The following is a 21384-nucleotide window of genomic DNA, read 5'->3' as shown; positions in this document are numbered from 1 at the left end:
CTTGCGACTAGTCGAGGTCGCGCAACCAATTGCGACTGGCGACCAGAAAACTACTCAAGACGAACGATGTTCACACTTACAAATGCGACCGACGAGTCGCTAAACCGAAATGTATCACGATATGCCGTTCACGTCTGCTTGAAATGTCATCGCCGCGTAAAATATACGCCGTGTGCGTATACGGACGTCCTGTTCCTTCGCATCTTATTGGTTCAGCTGTTCTGCGACTGCGGTCACGCGACTGAAAAATCGAGCAGTGAGCGACTGGCCCGAAACGGTCGCATTTCGAGAAAAGCGACCATTTGCAACTACTTGCGACTGGTCGCTTTGCGACCAACTTAGTCGCGCGACCTCGCCTAGTCGCAAGTGTGAATGGGCCCTAAGACCTCTCCCTGCGATCTCCAATTACCCCTGTCTTGTGCTAGCGTATTCCAACTTGCGCCTGCAAATTTCCTAACTTCATCACCCCACCTGGTTTTTCGCCGTCTTCGACTGCGCTTTCCTTCTCTTGGTATCCATTCTGTAACCCTAACGGTCCACCGGTTATCCATCCTACGCATTACATGGCCTGCCCAGCTCCATTTCTTCCGCTTAATGTGAATTAGAATGTCGGCTATTCCCGTTTGTTCTCCGATCCACACCACTCTCTTCCTGTCTCTTAACGTTAGTCCTAAGATTTTTCGTTCGATCACTCTGTGTGGTACTTAACTTGTTCTCGAGCTTCTTTGTTAACCTTCAAGTTTCTGCCCCATATGTTAGCACTGGTAGAATGCAATGATTGTACACTTTTCTTTTCAACGACAGTGGTGAGCTCCCAGTCAGGATTTGGCAATGCCTGCCATATGCACTCCCAACCCAATTTTATTCTTCCGTAAATTTCTTTCTCCTGATCAGGGTCCCCTGTGAGTAATTGACCTAGATAAACATACACTTTAACAGAATCTAGAGGCTGACTGGCGATACTGAATTCTTGTTCTCTTGCCAGGCTATTTTTCGTATATCTTACAGCTAAGTAGACATGTAAAATTCCAATTACGTACAGAAGAAAATATCTGCAGGCTTCTGCTTTAACGTACTCCTGCTACTTGCCCTAGTCTTTTTTCCCACTAAATTTAGCGGTCTAGATCAGTGGTCAGTCGTCCAGGGCCTAGGTTTGTAAACAGCGAAAGAGTCTATATGGCACAGTAAACTGTGTCACCAGTGGGAAGCATTCTTTCTGTGGCATGTAATGCAGATGACTATGGAGCACGGTGTAAGATATATACTCTTTAGGTGAGGACACTCGCGAGACGCGATTGACCAGATAAAGTAGCAAAGGCGCGCGCCAATCGACCCGGTGATAGCAGTGGATACCTATCAGCGGTACGATGCAACTTCAAGACAGAAAAGTTCTTTATTGGTTTAATCTCCCGTTGGTATAGCAACCGGCGCTTCGCAGGTAATCCGAAATGATTGAGTGACGCGTGAAAGTAGGTCACCGTGGTGAGGGGAGTGCGTGGGGGAGAGGGCATGCGCATGTTCCTTGTCCACGCAAGCTCTGGCCTGTGTTCTAACTGAAGTTGCGTCGTTCCGCCGATAGGTATCCGCTGCCGTCACTGGGCCAATTGACGCACGCCCTTACTACTTTATCTGGTTGATCGCGTCTTGCAAGCAAGCCGAGAAGTGTCCCCACCCAAAGAGTATATATCTTACACAGTGCTATGGAGTCCAAGTTGGGCGAATGAACAGGATTACCACTTCTTGCCCTGGTTTAACAAGTTTGCATATTCAACGACTTTATGAGTTTTGAACATTCGAGAGGCTATCATCCACACACAAATATTTGTAACCTACATATTAAAGAACCCAAAATATTGCATAAAGATTCGTCAAGAAACCGTACCTACAGTGTCCTTCATACACAATCTGTAGTCCCTGGATGTAAGACCTCAAGAAACTGTATGTTATTTGCCATAGATGCACTGGAAGAATTCTGCTTAAGTCAAAATGCTATTTATTTTCCACTTTGCCATTATTTTCCTTGCAGTATAAATGCATCTTTATATAGTAAAACTGTTCATTAGAAAGCTTTAGCACTTTTTGTGTTATCTGTTGCATGCTACATTGATTTATATTAAACGCCTTGCAGTCTACCAGCTTCTAAAACATAATGAAGCTACCAACAACAAGTGTCCCTGGACACAAGATGCCAGCTAGGATACTCTACGGTACATACATGCAATAAATATTACTGACTAATTCTAACCTCTTTAATTCGACCGACAAAGTCTTCGATTTGTTTAGGCGTCGATACACTGGTCTCTCGCAGCTGGCTGGTCTCTTGCACCTGACCTGCAAAGGAGAAGAAAAGTGAACTCCAATGAAGACAACAAATGCAACCAGTATTGTGCAATACTTGTACAAGGCGATTGCTGCTATGGTAAGACATGGTTCAAGCAATATTAAGTAGAACAAATGTGCCTGCAGCGCACACGGCTGCGCACACAACCAGCCTTTGCCACACTGGGCACTAATCCAAGGCAGTTGCTCCCCCTGACCCAATAATAGCTCAGAAAGAGCGCGAGTGCAGGGAGTAAGCTTTTCATTCAACAGCAAAAGGATTAGTAGCAAAATAGAATAACATGGAGTTGAAGCAATGCGCAGCGAAGCATTGTTAGAAGATAAATACTATGGCGACTTGCAAGGATATAAGGCGAGAAGTCTTGTAGTTAAGTACCAGTCCTTTGAAAAGAGAAACGGTTTATGTCAGGGAAATACTTTTTTTTAACTTTGCTCGAATGACCAGACAGTGTAGTCTTAGTAATGAAAAAAAAAGGGGGGGGAAGAAAGAAGACTTGCAGCTTCTCTGCAGTACCATATGACCGCATGAACAAGCAGCACTGTAGCCTGCTGCTAAAAGCACTAGTTATTTCTTTAATTGCTGCTCAGAAGACTTGGGATCGGCGTTTTCTTTCAACCTGGCTCGCCAAAGGAAACGGCTGCAAAGAAAGGGGAGAGAAATGGCTAGCGGTAAGTTGCCGATGGTCCTTGCTTGACATGTGAAGCACAATGGGATAATTGATGGTCAGCGACGGATGCCAGTCACGGTGACGGCACTGAGATGAGGCAGGCGCACGGCTCATGACACTGACCGAGAGGGTAGAAAACGTGGCCCTGTTGCCCCGACAAAGCGTTCTGGACTCAACATCACGTGCTATGCACCATCGGCTCTGCCGATATAGGGCCGCCCTATGTGCCCCGGTCCTGCCTTGTATTTGCATGTGTAATTCCTTGTAAATAGTTCTAAATAGAAAGTGTTTTTCAATCGTCATCTGTGTCTACTTGAATCCACCAGAAGCATCCAGCGAACCTGTCACCGCTATCCTCAGCGGCAGTAGCCTCTACTTGAGTAGACCGTCCCTGGCGGTGCGTCTCGGACACCCAAGTGGGAAAGTAACACCCGTACCCTCGAGAGTGAGGCAGAAGAATCTGGACTTTACTACCACCCTCTTGAAAATTTATGCACACTGCAGCAATGTTCCTTTTCCATGCCTCTGACAACCTTTTACTTGCATCCAAATGCACTTGGCTCATCCTCGGCAGTCCTCGGGCTACCATTTGACACAGGTCAAGGTTCTTTATACCTCTGGTTGCAGTGTTAAGGGCTTTTCACCAGGTCTGTCCATTTTGAGCTGACAAGCACAGTGCAAACAATGTGTGCTAACAATCGTGTCTGCAAAGTATTGCACCACTACGCACCACAAAAACAGCCAGCATTTCAAACCAGACGCCATGCGTCCCTTCTCCTTGAGGCCGCTGCACTCCCAGCCGAAGAATCGATGTCATTCGCACAAGTGCGCCTACGTAATTCGCAGTGCAGCGATGTCACTCAGAGACATGAGACTATAAGAATTATTCAAGGTAACAGCAGTTATTTGTTTGATCTGTTGCTTCAATGTATGAATTAAAGTTTAGAGAAATAATAAAACTTACAAACCAAATGTCTGCGTGTCTTTGTCTTTGTTTTGTACTTCCTTTTCGTCTGCTTGTTCCCCATGGCGTGCAATCCCGCATGCAGACAACGAAACAATGTAATTTTCTACTGTGTTCCAACACGCAATCATGCTCTTTGATCCGCTGGTGTCTACCTCAGTGTTCATGTGGCACTGACAACGACGTGGTGTATTGCAGTAAGGATCCATGAGCCAGGCCAGCCTCTCCAAACATGCGCAGATTGAGGGATCCATTTTGCAGAAGCAGCTGGACAACAACGCAGGTGTTCTCGTGCACAGCTCGCAAGATTGTGCACAGAGAGACACGAACAAATGCAACAGCTCGTGGGCTCGCTCGTGAGACCATCACCGGAAGTGCGCCGCACAGCAATAATGCGAGATAAAAAAAAACAAAGAAGGAGGGGACTGTGACGTGTACATGACGCGATGCTCCGGCTTGGGTATGGGAGAACAGGGAAGGATTCTTGCTTGCGGAGGCTAGACAGGGTAAGCGGCAAGAGTGGCGATGTTGGCAGCAAAGCTCACCTCCTGAAATCATGGGTTCGCGACACTTCAAATATTTCTATCTCTGCTAATAATGGACCAATTAAGAAAATTCTTGCGGTAGAACGCTCCTATAGGGCATGTAACAATTTCTAGTGTATAACCAAAACTTGCGATGTGGCCTAGTGAAGGGCCCTTTAATACTTGCATGCGTCCCTGAATAACTTCCTTCTGATGACAAAACTTTTACGTAAAACTATGGGACCGCTTCATACGGAGTCCACAGTTGACACACGGCAGCGACGGCACAAGTAGAAGGGCGATGGATCAGACACTTGAGGAATACCACAGGCATTGTGTGTGTACGACCACTTTTGCACAAGGGTCAACTGCCCCTATCTGCGTGTGAATATTGACAGCAGAACGTTTGCAAATTGCCACCCTGTTTGTACAGTGTAAGAAAATTTAAAAGCGAACAATTTCAAAACAACTACAATGCCTTGATTCCTTTCCAGGTTCAGCTGCATTTGTAACAGCGGCCTAATTCATAATTCCAAAGGTACACTTGGGAACACCGTTCACCTGGCTACAGAGCGATTGCACGTCACACTTTCATGTAATTACACGTCACAGGCCTGCATTGGTGTTTTTAGCCGCTCGCATTTCCGTTCTTGCATCTCTCTCCGTGTAGCGACAGCACGCTTCATGATAGCAACAATGCTCAACATTTGTTGCGTGCCTCTGCATCAGTCAAGTTACAAGGGAACTTAACCTACCCAGCTAACTTGTGGGTTCTTGGTGTTTCACAGGAGACCAACCACCACGGGTTCGAGCTTAGCGAGCCACAGGGTTGCGTCAGTCGTCACCTCAAGCACCGCTGCGCACGAGCTCAGGCCGCAAGGGGCTACCGAGCGACGCACGTAAAAACACAGTAATGCCCCGAGTTAACGGAAACCGTTTATTGAATTAGTCGGCACCAGCACTGCACAAACGCCCGCGTGGCAGGGAGCCGAAGGGGTCCCCCACCAAGGGCGAAAATACAGAAAACGGGCGCCTATAGCACGTCGCTGCGAGAGCACAGGCTCAAGCTGGGACACGCCGCGAGGAAAAGTCCCGGCAGCTATGCTACTTGCTCTGGCGACAACCAATCAGTCAACTCGCGAGAGCTCGGGCAATATCCTTCGGCTTGGGCTTTCGGCAAGTGCCGCTCAGCGTGGTGCGACCTCGCGCGAGCACTAGGCAACGCTCGTCGGCTTAACGTCAGGAAAGGATCAGCACAAAGTACGCACTCCCCACACGGGACAAAGGCACCGTGCGCGAGCTCAAGTCCTAGTCACAAAGGTGTCGGCGTGGACAAGAGGAAAGCATGTACATACCCTGTGCTGGTCCCTGAGACCAGAGAGCCACGCTCAGTAACTAGCAGCCGATGCGGCTGCGTAGTGACGTCAGCGCCCCGCCCTCACCACAAACCACCACGTGCGGAGCGCTACCGCTGGAACCGTTTGGGAGCGGGCGGGCATAGGCAAGGGACGGCAGAACAGGTGAAGCCCGCGCAATGGCGCCGGCGCCTCCCTCAATCCCCACAAACTACCAATTAAAAGGTTAAACTTACTAATTAACTAAACAAATTTCATAAGCAACAACAAACTAAGCTAACTAAATAAACTCACTAATACTGAACTTAACTAAACCAACTAACAAAGCTAAATAAACAGATTAGCTAATTACCCAACTAGGCTAATCAACTAATAAGTAAGCTAACCTAACTAAACAAACTAATAACTAACCTAAGTATAACTATAAATAACTGAGATAACTAAAACAACCAAATGCAATAATCGCTAACTTAACTAAATACTTTAACTAAACACCTTAATAAAAAAAAAGGTAACAAAACTAAGTGATCTAATTATCTAATAGCTAATGTAACTAACAAAACATAACAAATAACTAACCTGCTAACCAAATATCACTATAAATAGCAATCTTATGCAAACAACCGTATTTACTCGCAGAATGAACGCACTCGCGTAATGAACGCAACCCCAAATTGGTAGCGAAAAATCTGAATTTTTTTTTCCTCGCGTAATGAACTCACCCCTTCTTTCTGGGGTCTTACATGCCAAAAGCAGTTCTGATTATGAGGCACGCCGTAGTAGAGGGCTCCGGATACTTTGCTACTGTGCGGTCCCACAATCGAACAGCCGTGCTACAGTTTTTATTGCGATAGCAATTATATGGACACTCCAAGCGCATTTCTGTCGTTGCCGTCACCATGAGGTTCTGTATAAAGTCCAATGGCGATCAAATCAACGCCACGCACCTTATGCTGTGTGTGCAAGTGAAAGCGTACGAGGGAGAGCCGGCAATCACAGCTCAATGTAGCGCAACGTGAGGGAGGAAAGCAGGCCAGAAGCGCATGCTCTTTCACGCGCGAGGCCCAGTGGCAAGGCAACGGAGAGGGAGGGGGGTGCATTCTGCTCCGTTGGCTACTCCTCACAGCACGGCCACACCGTATCTTGAAAGTGATCTGCAATGCGGGCGAAGTGCACGCCCACGGGGGGCCTCATCTTCAAAGCTATCTCCGATAGGGACAGAGTGCATGCGCCGAGTGCCGGTAGCTTTGTATGCACTGTGCTTTCGACCTTTAGTTTGCACTGAAGCGAGACGAGACAGCGCGAAGGTCATTTTGCCCACTGCTGCTGGCACCCTTTCTCACTGGCGCGCTTTCTCACTCCAGCGTTTTCACAGAGAGTTTCCGGGTCATCGAGCGAAATGCGTTCATATTTACCTGTGCACGCATTTAGATAGTAAGTGAATGTTTACAACTTTACACGGCCCATTAAACTACTGTCCTTGCTTCGTATAGCTCTCTACTAATTTGCAATCGATGCTTCGCCTTTCTGGCGAAACTGCGAATTTTTTTTTTCAAAAGACTATGATTTTTACTCTCGCACATGTCTTTAAAGCAAGCGCACTTAATCTCGATGCCCGTCCATGGCAAAGCCATGGTGAGAGAACACTGGTAGAAAGCATGCGGTAAGAACAGGCTGTGCATTATCACGGTCGCTTGGGACCTGACAGAAGCAGCGACCACGATAACGTTCAGCCTGCTCTTACCGCATGCTTGCCGCCAGCGCAAAGGCACCGCGCAGGCTCGAGAGAGAAAGAAAAACGGCAACTGGCTCTCCGCAACAGTACTTGACGCAGTTTACGGACTCTACTCTGACTTAAAGGAGAAAGCGTGGGTGTGATGCGCGGCAGGTCACGGCGCTTGGGAGAGTCCAAGTGAAGGAGGGGGGGCGGCCAGCACATGGTCGGCGTAGTCCTTTGCTCGCTTTTCTGCCTGTCTTCCGTTTCGCTGTGTGCAATGAGCCCAAAGTCAAGTTATAGACCTGCTGTAGGACATAGGGTTTATCTGGTAACAAAACGGAAACACTGATCAGATACCAATAAACTTCGACATTACGATGAGCAGGACGGTCGAGCAAAGAGACGCACACGGCCTACATGTCAAAATAGTTGCCGAAAAGCAGCCTTCAAAGTGATGCTTGCGATAACAGCTGACGGCCGGAAGCAGCTGCGAGGACGAATTGTTGAAGAGCCACAATGAGGATGAAGTGGCCAGCGACCTGGACAACAGGTCTGGTGGTTTCGATGCGTCAAGTGCAATAAAAATGCTGTTATGGTTTGCAAATAGCTTACGTCTATTTTAACTGCAAAAATAAGTTACCTAAAGCATGTTTCCAATAATTACCATCTTAGTTCTCAATTTTTGCTGTTTAGAAAAGGTTCCCATAAAATTTACCCCGCATCATAAACCCCCAAGTTTGCTTAAATTTTTTTGGAAAAGAAGTGCGTTCATTACGCGAGTATATACGGTAATCCATGTAATAAATTTATTTACAGTAGAATCTCGTCGATACGATTCTGCCTAATACGTTTTTTGGGCTAATACATTTATTTTCTTATATGCCATTCCTTTCTCTTATTATATACGATTATGTTCGGATAATACGATTTTCACATGATACGTTTTATTTTCCGGTTCCCGTGCAGGTAATATCAACAAGATTCCACTGTACCGAACCATAATTGACAATCAAAACCATATTAAAGCATAAGCTATTATGGGCTCATTCCGATAGCCATTTCGGGTCGTGATGATGCCGCCGCCGCCGCCCTGCGGCCTACCGCATGCGAAAAAAAGTACCCGCTGTCCGCTGGGATCGAACCCAGGCCCGCTGCGTGGGAGGCAGATACTCTACCACTGAGCCACGCAAGCGCTTGCTATCCAAGAGCGGGAAACACGCCTATAAACGCGCCCTATACAGGGGCACAGGCGCAGACGACAAGATGCGATTCAGACGCGGAACGCAAACAACGCAGTCCCAAGCCTCCGCCGGTATGTGGCGCCATCTAGTTAAGGCGCTGGCAAACGCAACCTTTCAGACAGTGTAAATTTTGCTGCCACCTTAACTAGATGGGGCTAACATACCGACGGACACTCGGGATCACGTTGATTGCGCTAGATTGGGCGCGTTGCAATGGGAGTGAATGTGACAGCCGTAGTTGCATTGTCGGCTGCTTGGCTGGGCCGAATGGCGCTAGCCACTGGCGATGGAACGCATCGGCTTGCACGCGCAATGGCGTCACAAGCAGGCCGCGTCGGGACGCGTTGCAATGGGAGCGAATGTGACAGCCGTAGTTGCATTGTCGGCCGCTTGGCTGGGCCGAACGGCGCTAGCCATCGGCGATGGAACGCGTCGGCTTGCACTGCGCGACGGCGTCCCAAGCGCGTTCCTGATGCTTTCACTCAAATTACTAGGTAGTACTGTCGAAACGCTCGTCTAGCTTACGCTATGACTGTGCTGCATGTGCCGCACAGGCCTGGCATTTTTTTGATTAAACTAACAAAACAAATACCTTCCCATGCACTGTCAAAAACATCAACCCCTTTTGCTGCCAGCATCAGCGGGTAACTGCTGTCAGCCTTTGCATAACATGTACATGACGTTGTAGGCACATCAATGACATGCCTCTGCGGCATGGCGTACTTGGAACAAACTCGCGAACGATCCCAACATGCCTAAATCAACCTGAACACACACATACAAAAAGCCAGGAGATGAAGTTCTGGGACGTAATCGAAAAAAATGAAAGGCTTCTTCTCATTAACATTGTCGGCGATGAAGCACCATGGCTGAAATACTCTGTTTGCGTGTAAGGAGACTTGAGCGTGACGATACGTGTCATGAAAACGACCGTAAGAAAGCTAGGCGCAAATCTGTACGTTCCCTAAATTGCTAATAGTAAAAGGCATCAAGAAGTTGGACGGTGACCTGATGTCCAACTCAGTCGCGGAAATTTGCGAGGCTGTTTGTTTACTGCTGGATCAGTTTTCCACATCCCAAGCAGATGACGCCGACTGCATTCGATTTCTGAAAGAGCAAGTCACCGTGCACCTATCGAAAAAACAGCGCAGACGCTACTCTGCTGATTTCATGGTGTTCTGCTGCATTCTTTTCACTATATCACCCCATGCGTACACTTACATACGCAGCCATGGAAGCATCACATTGCCGCATCCTATGACGATCAGATCAGTGTGCTCGTCTTAACGGTATGAGCCCTGAACAAGAGCACCAGAGCGAAACATTGCTCAGCTACATGGCGAGAAGGATTTCTGACCGGAAAGATGACCAGAGCTTTGTCACAGGTATGGTACACGAAATACACATAAAACCCTACTTTGGCTGCAAAGGGGGTAATATTACCGGCGCTGCGCTTAAAGGGGCCCTGAGCCACGCCTTGGGCTTGGTGAAATAACATAGTCCTCAGGTAGCATGCGCTGTTGTGAACATCTCGACTAAGTTCTGCTGTCGTACACGGTCCGTGGAGCTTGCAAGCGGAACGCGAAGTCACCTTTCTCTCAAACGCTCTCATTTCAAAAGACGCTATGATCCTCGCTCTTTTCTGTGTGCTTTATTTCGTAATAAAGCACACTCCAATACATGGCTGCTATTGGTCGCTGCGGTCAGCTACACCGCGGCACGAGGTGCCGCCACGAGGTGCCGCCACGAGGTGCCGCCACGAGGTGCCGCCACGAGTCCAGTGGCTAAGCGCACTACGGCTTACTGAGGACAACTGCGTTTGGCTTACGTTTAGCGTTTCATAGGCACCAAAATCGGGAAGTCCAAAATGAAATTTGAACTGCGCGCCATGGTGACGTTTCTGAGGTGGAGTGTTGTGCCCCCCCCCCCCTCTGCCGTAGCCTTTGCAGTGCAAGGCATAGAAGGAGGAAGGGGAGCAGAGCGGAGGCCGTGTTTGATTGCCAATAACTCCGCTTCTGCTGAACGCATTGAAGTACTTTTTGCGGTAAAGTGATTCTGAAATAGCCTATTTTCAATTCAAATGTATTTCTCCACTTCGATAAAAAGTGGTTCAGAGCTGCAAACATAAAGCTGCAAACTGTGCGCTCGTTTTCATGGTGCGCAGCCTGACGTGCACATTCAAATAAGTTGCGCACATCGTGCCAGTGCTCAGACTAGAGGCGGAGTTCCTGCACAAGACGCTCAAAGATGTGATTTGCGGGCTGGAAAAGATAGGGTACCGGGTTGTGTGCGTTGTGAGCGACAACTCTGTGAACAGAAGCGCGATGTCCTTCTTCGAATTGCCTCCTTCTAACAGAATTGTGTATCAACACCCGTCAGACCCTGCAAGGCTGCTGTTCTTTGTTATAGACCTGGTACACATACTGAAATACATACGAAATAACTGGATCAACCAGAAGAATGACCAAGTTTGCTTCTACTTCCCTGAGATCCAAACAGACGCGCCAGAGCGCATGCAAACAGCGTCATTTGCGACAATCAGAAATCTCAGCAAAGAGTGTGACCAGCTGTTGAAACATGGCTATGGGCTTTCGAGACTAGCCCTCTACTCTTCGAATATTGAAAGGCAGAACGTAAAGCCTGCCTTACAAATCTTCAATGATTCCTTACCTGAGGCGCTACGTGCTCTTGGAGCAAAGTACAACCTATTCTCTTTTGAGGCCACTGCTACATTCATCGAGATCATACTCAAGTGGTGGAAAATTGTAAACGTGAAAACTCCATGGAAGAGAAAAAGGCTGAGACCATTTCCAACAACCAGTGTACTCCGTTGATAGCGATCCAAAAATAGACTTCTTGCACATGCTTTTGAAATGGCTGGATGAGTGAAAAAACAAAGGCCTTGACAAGGGTATTCTGACAAAGGAGACTCATGCTGCTCTCGAACACACTACCTATGCACTTGTTGAGCTCGCTAGGTACAGCTTCAAGAACTTGGGATGTCGCATGTCCTTTTTGGGGAAGATACAGACTGACTGTCTAGAAGATCGGTTTGGAAAGTATAGGCAACTAGCAGGTGCGCAGTATGACGTTTCCATCAGGCAGATTTATGAAGTCGAAAACAAGCTGCGCCTGCAGAGCACCTTGCCGACTATTTCCACTGACCAGCACTGGGAATCTGTACGCAAGCTGGTAGAGGCATTACATCCCAGCTGCAACGTTGTTGTAAGCAGCGAGACTCTGTCGAAGATGCAGGACGTCCTTCCGATCCTTCCAGTGCACGGGACCCTGAAAAAGTTGAATTGCACAAAATGCAGGGACGCGTTGACTGTGGGTAAGACTATTACAGTCTCTGCCGCTCATGAACACTATGATCACGTGAAGCAGTTGGACCGAGGAGGTCTAGTCTACCCATCAATGTTTGCACTTAACGCTGTTGCTCACAGCTACGTTGTCGTAGCGCAGCTTGCTATGCAGCCAGAACTGCTACTAATGCCCGAACAATGCCAGGTCGTCACGAAGCTGACACTGCAATTGCTGGCCAACGAAGAGCAATCTGACTTCGACGCCTGAGAGAATGGTCACACGAGGGAAGTGGTGCTAAAACACATCCTGCGGTGCAGCACGAACGTTTTGCTGAAGAACTTCTGTGGCAAGCTAATTGACAAACTTCTCGAAGCTGCCGATAAGTCAACAAGAAAAAAAAAAGGAAAGCCACAACTGTGTAGAACAAATAGGTGTATTGCACCGGATATAGCGCAAGCACATTCTTTTAAAATACATGCATGCTTGTTCTTGCAAAAAGAAAAACGTTTCCACACGGTGCGTTTGCGAGACAACCTCTCTTGAACTGCGCTCCGTATTTTTTCCAATCCGCCTCCCCGTGTGACGTCATGGGGGGAGAGCTAAGGCCATGTTTTTCTAGAGGGTGTTGGCCTGGCTAAGAGGACCGCTGTGCTCGCCTACAAAAAAAGAAAAAGTCAGTGAGAGCTTGTGACTCGCTGCGCCGAGCTCCGCCACCGCCACCGGCTTGGCGCATGTGCTCTCCATAGCTGGGTCACCGACTGACCCCGTGACTTGCCGTGTGCCTGGCTAAGAGGAGCGCGGCGCTCGCCTAAAAAAAAAATTAAAAAAAAAATAATCAGTGCAAGCTTGGCCATGGATGAGAACAAGGCCGGGCCATTTTCTCTGAGCGTTGTGCGGGAACAGGAGGCTTTACCCCGTCGTCGGCAAGCGGCATCTGACCCCCCACGGATATCGCCCGGCGAGCTGCTTCACTGGAGAGGGTCTGGAATGCCAAGCGCACGAAGCTAGCGTCAGAGACTGAAGAAGAGCAAGCCGTTCTGCTCGCAAAACACCGGAAGCGGGACCACAACCGTAGACAAAGGCAGGCTTTGGACGAAAAAGAAAAAACAAGCTTTCACTTCGCATATCCAGGGTTAGCTGAGCTAAGCCGCAGCTAGCTTTTTGCTTCTGTTGCCGTCGGCGACTCGGACAAATATTCGAAAAAGCGCTTCTCTAAGTTGTGATGCGTATTAAGGGGGGACGCGGCTTTCGCATCGCGAAAAATGGCTAAAAAATCGATTTTTTGAAAATCACATTTTCAGTTTCTGTAACTCTTATTCTATCTGATTCCGAAATATCATCACTGAAAACCAAGTAGAAGTGCTCTAAAAAAATTGTTGTATCAGCCAAGGTGCCGAAAAATTGCGCGGAAATCGCGAAAAAACGGCGTTTTTCAAGCCACGATATCTTCGGAACGGCGCAGCCGAGCGCCGCCATCTTGGTCTCGTTGGAAAGCGCATTCCTCCGTCTTCAAATCTGCCGCTTCAGCTATCTCCTCCATACAGAAACAAGCACACAAAAAGCAAATGATTGAAGGTCGTGCCGGAGCCACCGATTGGCCGCGCCCGCCACGTGACTCCAGCGCGGTTCGCCATTGGTCCTGTGTTCGCTCCGTGATGGCGTCGTCTGCTCCGCTTGTTGCGGTGTCCTCGCGAGCTCCGGACAGTTTCCGTAATTTCGACGAGTGTTAAAGCGGGCGCTACGTGGACATAGCAGTAGTGTGGCCGATCCCGCTTTTTGTGGACGTCTCAGACCCGCGGCTAAGCATTCCGAGCATCGGTGACGCGGACTTCGCGGCCGAGCTTCGGGCACGGAATGCTCGGACACGCGGCTAAGCCTCTCGCGCGTAGGCGTCTCCGACTCGGCAATAAAGCACATCGCGCGCGGACTTCTCGGATCCTTGCCAGAGCATTTCGTGCGTTGGCGCCTCCGACTGCGCGACTAAGCAAATCGAGCGTCGACTCCTCGAGCCCGCGGCTACGCATTTCGCGCGTCGGCACATCGCTCAACAAGTGTCGACTCCTCGGACCCGCGGCTACGCACTTCGCGCGTCGGCACCGCGAGCGTCGACTCCTCGAGGCTGCGGCTAGGCATTTCGCGCGTCGGCACCTCGGACTTTGCGACTAAGCTAATCGAGGATCGACTCCTCGAGCCCGCGGCTAGGCATTTCGCGCGTCTTCACATCGCTCATCGAGTGTCGACTCGGACCCGCGACTAGGCACTTCGCGCGTCGGCACCTCGAGCGTCGACTCCTCGAGCCCGTGGCTAGGCATTTCGCGTGTCGGCACATCGCTCATGGAGTGTCGACACCTCGAGGGTCTATTCCTCGGACCCGCGGCTAGGCATTTCGCGCGTCGGCACCCCGGACTGCGCGATTGAGCTTACCGAGCGTTTGGACCCGCGACCAGGCATTTCGCGCATCGGCACCTCGGACTGCGCGACTAAGCTCGTCGAGCGTCTTTTCCGCGGACCCGCGACCAGGCATTTCGCACATCGGCACCTCGGATCGACCCGCGACTTAGCACATCGCGCGCCGACTCTGTTATCGTAATGTCACGATATCTAGTAATAATACCTATCATACCACCCCTTCATAAAGAGAACCTCATCATGAGCTCTGTTCCCTAGGCCACTAGGCCACTTGGGCTGGCACAGACACCTGGCTGTAGAAGTGAGGCATGATACAAAAGTACAGGCTGGAAAGCACCTAGCAGCTGCATTGCTGCCTATCTATCAGTGGCTCTCCTAACCTCCATAGCCATTTTCAATGGAAGATGATTCAGAAGGCTGCTGAGAGCCTTCATTCAGTAACATGGTCGATTCTACCAAAAGAAAACAATGCCTCACTGACTGCACTATAGGCTGCTATCAATGAGGCAGTCTGCAGATACAACGCTAGAACTACTGTATATTTATGCCCACATAGTTCTGCACCTCACTTGGTTTGAAACCCAGGCACCATGCTCTTTGTAGAGCAGCAGTAAAGAATGCCATACAAACATGAAAAAGGCAGAACGAAGGCTCAGCAGGCCAGAGGCCACATGTCCAAGAAGCCCCACGTCACAAAACACATCAAAGATTACAAATTTGGTGCGTTTTAGAGAACTGAAGAGAAGGTGCAACTTTGAGAGCCGTTTTCTCAAAACTGTTTTTTCGCCTTTCTGCTCAGTTTCTGGAGCTGATTACTTCGTTACCGTTTAGCCTATTTTGATTCTGTTTTTTTTGTCACGTTCCTTGGACTACAGTGCAGGTCGAGACAGTCTCGCATTTTTATCTTGACATTTTATGAATTTATGGCGTGGGTATTCGTTCACCCCGAAAGTGTGCTTGGTGCGAAGGTAACTTGAAAAATGACTATCTAAAAAAATTGTGTTGCGAAAAAAAAAAAGTAAGACTGTCACGACCTTCAGCACGCATTGAGCTATGCAGTCAATACTCAACGAGCCTTCCATCATGTTTTTTAAGCTCCCCAGGCCCTCCAGAAAGTTCAAGAGAGAAAAATTCTGCTTAATAAAATGTTCTCAAGGTATCACTCTGAAACTTTTATGGAAGTATCAGGGAGACATTCTAAACATTTGTGCCAATTTTCATCAAAATCCATGAAGAAATCAGGAAGTTGATTTTCAAAGCCACGTCCCCCCTTAACGCTGGCACGATGCTTGTGTTGACTGCAAGCTTTAGCATACCAGCTTGCGCGCCGTCTCACATTGTACTCGCTTGACATGCATGAGTGGTGACAAGCAGTGCGGCCCAGTGTTCCATATTTGATGCAAAGGCATGACAAGGTGCGCAAGCGGTGCACTGTTCCAACTAATAACAACAAATCTGGAGGGTTCCGTTCCCCCCATTAACAAAATCTTAGTTTTCTCCATATTCACGACCGCTCCTGCAATGTGACAAAACTGCTTAGTGAATATAAGGTCTTCTTGAACGCTACTTTTGTCAGCATAAAAATAAGCTATGTCGTCATTTTAGCATTAACACATTAAACTTAGACATTTAAACAATATTAAAACATCACAAGCCGTTAAAACATGCAAATACTAAAGGTAGCGGGAGAACTGCTCCTATGGGAATTAGTAGGGTGGTTGTACTGCACAAGATATGTCACCAAGCTACTATCCCTTGACCTCGGTAACGTGTTTTACGTATTTTTGCAGTTCTTAACGCATCTGATGACAACAGCTTTATGGTGCGTTCATCGGTAACTCGATAAAACTATCAAGACGCCTTTCCTGCGTTCAGGAATTACAAGAATCGATTTGAACTGCCCGGCCATTCCCCCCCCAGAGTGGGAATGGGCAAGTTTTTTCATTCCGAGGAATTGAAAGGAATAGAATTGCAGCAAGTTCTAATTCCCCGGAATGGAATTGGAATGGAATGGGGGCACCCATTCGGCAACACTGCTAGCAGCCACGAAGAAATATGCGCAACAAGCTGCGCACGAGGCAAGAAAAAGTTTTGAGAAAATGGCTTTCAATGTTGTACCTTAGATTTTACTTTACCAAAATGCACCAGGGCTGCAGTCACTGATGTCCTATCAATTGTGGAGCTTCTAGAGTGTTTTGCCTTTAGCCTGAAGTTCTTTGCTTGCCCCCTTTTTTCCCCCGAAGACATCCTTCTCCGCTGCTACGTACAGCCAACATGCTCTGTGAAGAGCATGTTGGCCGGGCTGCAGACCAAATGTTGCACAATATTCGACAAAAGCACAGCTGGTGTTAGAATTGTACTTGCATACTACCTTGTTGACGGATGTCTCTAGTGTACCAGGGAGTTTTACCCTATAGCATCACTCATGTAATGTCTCTATCACATTCAATAGCACGATTTCGTCTTTTTGTAGTGGTGACCAGATGGCTAAACTAAGGCTTTCAGCAGCATTCTGAATATCTTTTTTCCTAGAGAACAGCTGAGGAACTAGTTGCACATCAGAAAGGCACTGGTACACGGGCAGCAATGCAGCTGCATGCCTGCATTGCATGCAGCTGCAGAAACATGCATGCCTTACAAGCCAGCACTCAGTGTGGAGGCTTACCCGCGATGTGAAAATCGCATCCCCCTTTAAATTAAATTCAGAGCACAGCACCAAGTACAGTAAGAGCCTTTCGAGGCTAGTAATCACATAAAAGAAAAGTGGCTCTTTTGCATGAAGGATTATAACGGCAAAGAATGCAGAAACTCACTGTCATTCAGGCCAAGGTAGTAGAGGGCCTTGCGTGCAGCCTCCTCCTCGGCCTCTTCCCGTGACTCTTTCTCGTCCGGGTAGGAGTAGAAGGACTGTACATCCACTTTCAGTGTTGCCAGCCACACCAGGGGGCCCTTCTTTGAGCTGAGGGTGGTGATTGCACTAAACGACACTGTGAGGCCCCGGCTCCGACCGTACTCCTCCACCAGCTCACGGCAAGTCTTGGGGGCTGGTGAAAAACAAAGACAGCAAGCACTGCTACATTCTGTGGCTACTGCTTTCATTGGAACCATGTTGCAGCAAAGTGGACTTGAACAGACTTATGGAGGCCACTTGAAGTGGCCATATAATGTATAAATATGCATGCTATGAATATATGGTACCATTGGTTGCTAAGGTATTGTTCCGTGTTGTTTTGTCCGCCTCGTGAGAAATTCCAGAACGTAAACCATGTGATATTTAAACAGTTACTACAGGAAAACCAAACCCCATATATTAAGACGAAAACTGCTGGAGTTTGAAAAATGTATGTGTAGTTACTAGCAGCGTGATAAAAGTTGCCTAGTTATAATTCAAAAGTTGTGAGGAGCTTGGTAACATTTAAAAAAATAACGAAAAATGTCATTTGAGTTTCAGAGTGCTTCCAAAATTTGTGAACCACTGTGACAAAATGCTAAGCATTAGCTAACTGAAACTTTGCAGAATGATGCAGGAAAGGATCTCTAGAAGTTTATAGTATTCAAATTTCTGAAGGCCAAGAAACATTTGGTATAGAGCTTTGAGTAGGCCGAAGAAGTACATCAGAGCTCATGGCAATGGAGCAGTGCAGGTTAGCATTAAAGTGCAATTGGCAATAGGGTTTCCAACCGTCTCTAAACTAGCTGGAGAGTTTCGGCTTTCAAGTAAATGTCCCGAGTCCCGACTTGACTCAGTCCAGACGGCCAAATGTTCCGACATTGTTGTTTTTTCTACAGAATAACAACAAATAGACCAGTTTTCCTTTTTAGAATGCCTAACAGCTTGTTTGCACATTCTTCTTGTTTGTCTTCTGTTACAATGTCATAAAGGCAGTTTCGTTTCGCTCTTGGTTTTAGTTGTGTTGTAGGTCCTGACCAGTCCCAGTACCTTTATTTGTACTGGTAGCCATGCTGGCCAGGAAACTATAATGCACGTTTTTTGTAATAAATCGCGACACCATAGGACTCAATTATTTGTTCAACTTTGTTACACATACAGACTGGTTACTCCTGGCACTGCAATCATCGGAAGCCACCCCCTCCTCCCCCCCTCAACTCCTTTTTTTCCCTCCTTTCCTCACATTCATTGCAATGTACTTATCACTGCCACTGTTATAAACAAGACAAAGTGGACAACATAGACACAATGCAGTGACACTGTACTGTGAACAGACATATTAGAATTTTTTCTTCATTAGGTCTTCATTTTTAACGAAGAAAATTACATAGAGTTCTACAACACATTGTGAAATAATTTTGTGTCCTGCATTGCAGCTTCTTTTTTGCACTGCCTGCTTAATTTACTTTGGTTGTGTTGCGCTACCTGCTTGAGTTCCAAATTCTACATTGTGCCGTATGTAAACAGACACAGAAACCAGACTATGTCAATCTGCATCCACTGTATTTTTTAGAGTGCAGATCTTAATGTTCCATTCCTGCGGCGAACGACGGCATAACCGAGCAAACGAGTACAACAGCGAAAGAAGAAAGAAAGACGCAAGCTGCGAACAGCGGAGACCAATGAGAGTGGCACCTTCAGTGACGTGCGCACGGGAAACTGGCTTCATGCGGACTTGCCCGACAGCTCGATGCGTACTTGTATCTGGTCTTAGCCAGACCGCTAGTTTCGTACTATCGCCTGCTCGCATCAGCTCTCGCTCGCATTTGTTTGTTTGCTTGGTTTGGTCTCCTTTGCGCTTTTTCTACTGTCATGGTTTGCAATTGTTTTGTAATCCGATTGTATGCGCCACGCGAATTGTGTAGTACTTTCTGGAAGCCAAGCGGCACTAGCGATTACACTGGAACCTTCAATGAGTCATGTATAAAAGCAGACTCGCTTTACGCACAGATACAATATAAGACGACTGCCGACTCTGTGACATGCATCTCTCAAATTTTTTGCCTCAATACACTAGAACCTCGCTGATGCATTTATCACAGCACAAAAACAAAAAAACAAAAAAGAAAACGTAGTAGCCAGGAAACACAAGAGCCGAGAAACAGGAAAAATTGAGAAACGAGAGTAGTGGTGAACTGCACACAATTTTATTATAATTCTTACGTTCGAAAAAAAGTCACAGTATTGCCCAAAAAGCCAGCATCGATTGCGATAGCAAATTAATAGACAGCTACACAAAGTAAGGATAGTAGTTCCATCGCCCGTATAAACTTGCAAACGTTAGCTTACTGACTAAATTAACAAGCATGGTGTCAGCGCGCACAGGTAAACATGGACACATTATACTCAATGAGCGCGGGCACTCGCTGTCATAACGCTGGTGCGAGGAAACGTAGCAGCAGCAGCGAGCAATGTGACCTGTGTGCTGTCTATCAATTTAACGCTGTGAGGGTACCGGGCCGACGCCAGGCGGCATAGAGTCCCAGGCACAAAACGGTAGGCAACGGTGTATGGCGAGCAGGGAGAACATGGAAGGCAGTGTGTGCGCGGTCGGCATGCAGGGAGCACGCGACAACGAACTGAGTGAGTGAAGTAGTTGGTGAAGTTTCACGAAGTTTGTGGAACTTTTCCCATTACGTGCACCTACCTACAAATTGATCATCGATAAAATGATCCATGTTTTTTGCCGGCATGATGTGCCTAGCTCCATATCTAGCGACAATGGCAAACCATTCATAAGCAAACTGTGGAAAGGCATTCTTCAGCACTGGGGAATCAAGGAGAGCCACACAGTCCCATATACAGACCAGCAGGACAGACTGTGCAACACCATAACTCAACGGTTAAACAATGCCTGGTGGGCTACTGCACTTCCCACAGGGACTCGGAAAAAAGGCTGCCCGAAGTGGCGTGTGCAATGCGCACATCTGAAAGTGTAGTTACTGGCTTTATGCCTGCCTTCTTGTGCTATGGGCGGGAACTGTGGAACCCGTGGAGCCATCACAATCAGGCAGCTGGCACCAAGGTGCCCCCTTCTACGCCTCATGCCCTAGCTGCTGAACTGAATGTGTACCTTCAAGATGCCTGGGCCACCAAACTTTGGCAAAAGCCAGCCAGGCAAAGTATTACAACAAAAAGCGCACTCCAGCTACCTTTCAGGTTGGAGACTTGGTTCTCCGGGATACGCACCCGCTAAGTAAGGCAGCCATTGGATTCACAGCCAAGTTTGCCCCTCGACGCACAGGGGCATTTAGTGTGACTGCACACATTGGACACAATACCTATAGACTCAGAGACCCGGCTACAGGGAAACAGAAAGGCCTCGCTAATGCAGACCAGCTGAGCCTTTATCATGTGCCTTGGAAGCCCTCTTCACAGGATAAAAGGGGGGGGGGGGTACCGTGAGGGTACCCCCCTCCCCCTTTTAATCTGTGAGGGTACCGGGCCAACACCAGGTGGCGTAGAGTCGCAGGCACGAGACAGTAGGCAACTGTGTAGAGTAGCAGGCACAGGACGGTAGGCAACAGTGTATGGCGGGCAGGGAGAACCTGGAAGGCGTGTTTGCGTGGTCGGCATGCGGGGAGCGCGCGACAACGAACTGAGTGAGTGAAGTAATTGGTGGAGCAAGCCGCGTGCAGTGCAGTGAGACGGAATGCAGACTGCGTGCGTGCACGTGCGCCGAGGATTTCCCAAAATAAAGAACGTACTTGACAACGCAAACTAAGCGCCGAGAACACACAGCACGCACAAATCTACGAGCCGCCGACACATCTACACTGCCTAGACTCCGCCCCCCAATGCAGACCGCTTTCAAGATACGGCCCGCACAACTGCGCCCAGTGCCAGAGTACAACACCGCCCCCTATCCCTCCTTCCCTCGGTGCCTCGAGCGTGACGAAGGAAACGCGCT

General features: G+C 48.1%; 1 protein-coding gene across 4 annotated transcripts in view; it reads right to left on the bottom strand.

Annotated features, from left to right (window-relative positions):
• The window catches only part of LOC119448738 (tudor domain-containing protein 7B), a 116317-nt gene that overhangs the window by 74970 nt on the left and 19963 nt on the right, over nucleotides 1-21384 (bottom strand). For 3 of the 4 annotated variants that reach the window (XM_037711961.2, XM_049665813.1, XM_049665814.1), the window contains exons 7-9: nucleotides 17338-17568; nucleotides 11975-12097; nucleotides 2246-2331 (exon numbers count right to left, since the gene is read on the bottom strand). In XM_037711961.2, the coding sequence (XP_037567889.2) occupies nucleotides 2246-2331; nucleotides 11975-12097; nucleotides 17338-17568 (440 nt within the window). The remainder of the gene's footprint in view (nucleotides 1-2245; nucleotides 2332-11974; nucleotides 12098-17337; nucleotides 17569-21384) is intronic. The other variant, XM_049665815.1, reaches the window with a different exon arrangement.

The sequence above is a fragment of the Dermacentor silvarum genome, chromosome 4, assembly GCF_013339745.2.
Source record: "Dermacentor silvarum isolate Dsil-2018 chromosome 4, BIME_Dsil_1.4, whole genome shotgun sequence".
NCBI classification, from domain to species: domain Eukaryota; kingdom Metazoa; phylum Arthropoda; class Arachnida; order Ixodida; family Ixodidae; genus Dermacentor; species Dermacentor silvarum.
This window is presented reverse-complemented; position numbering and strand designations above follow the sequence as displayed.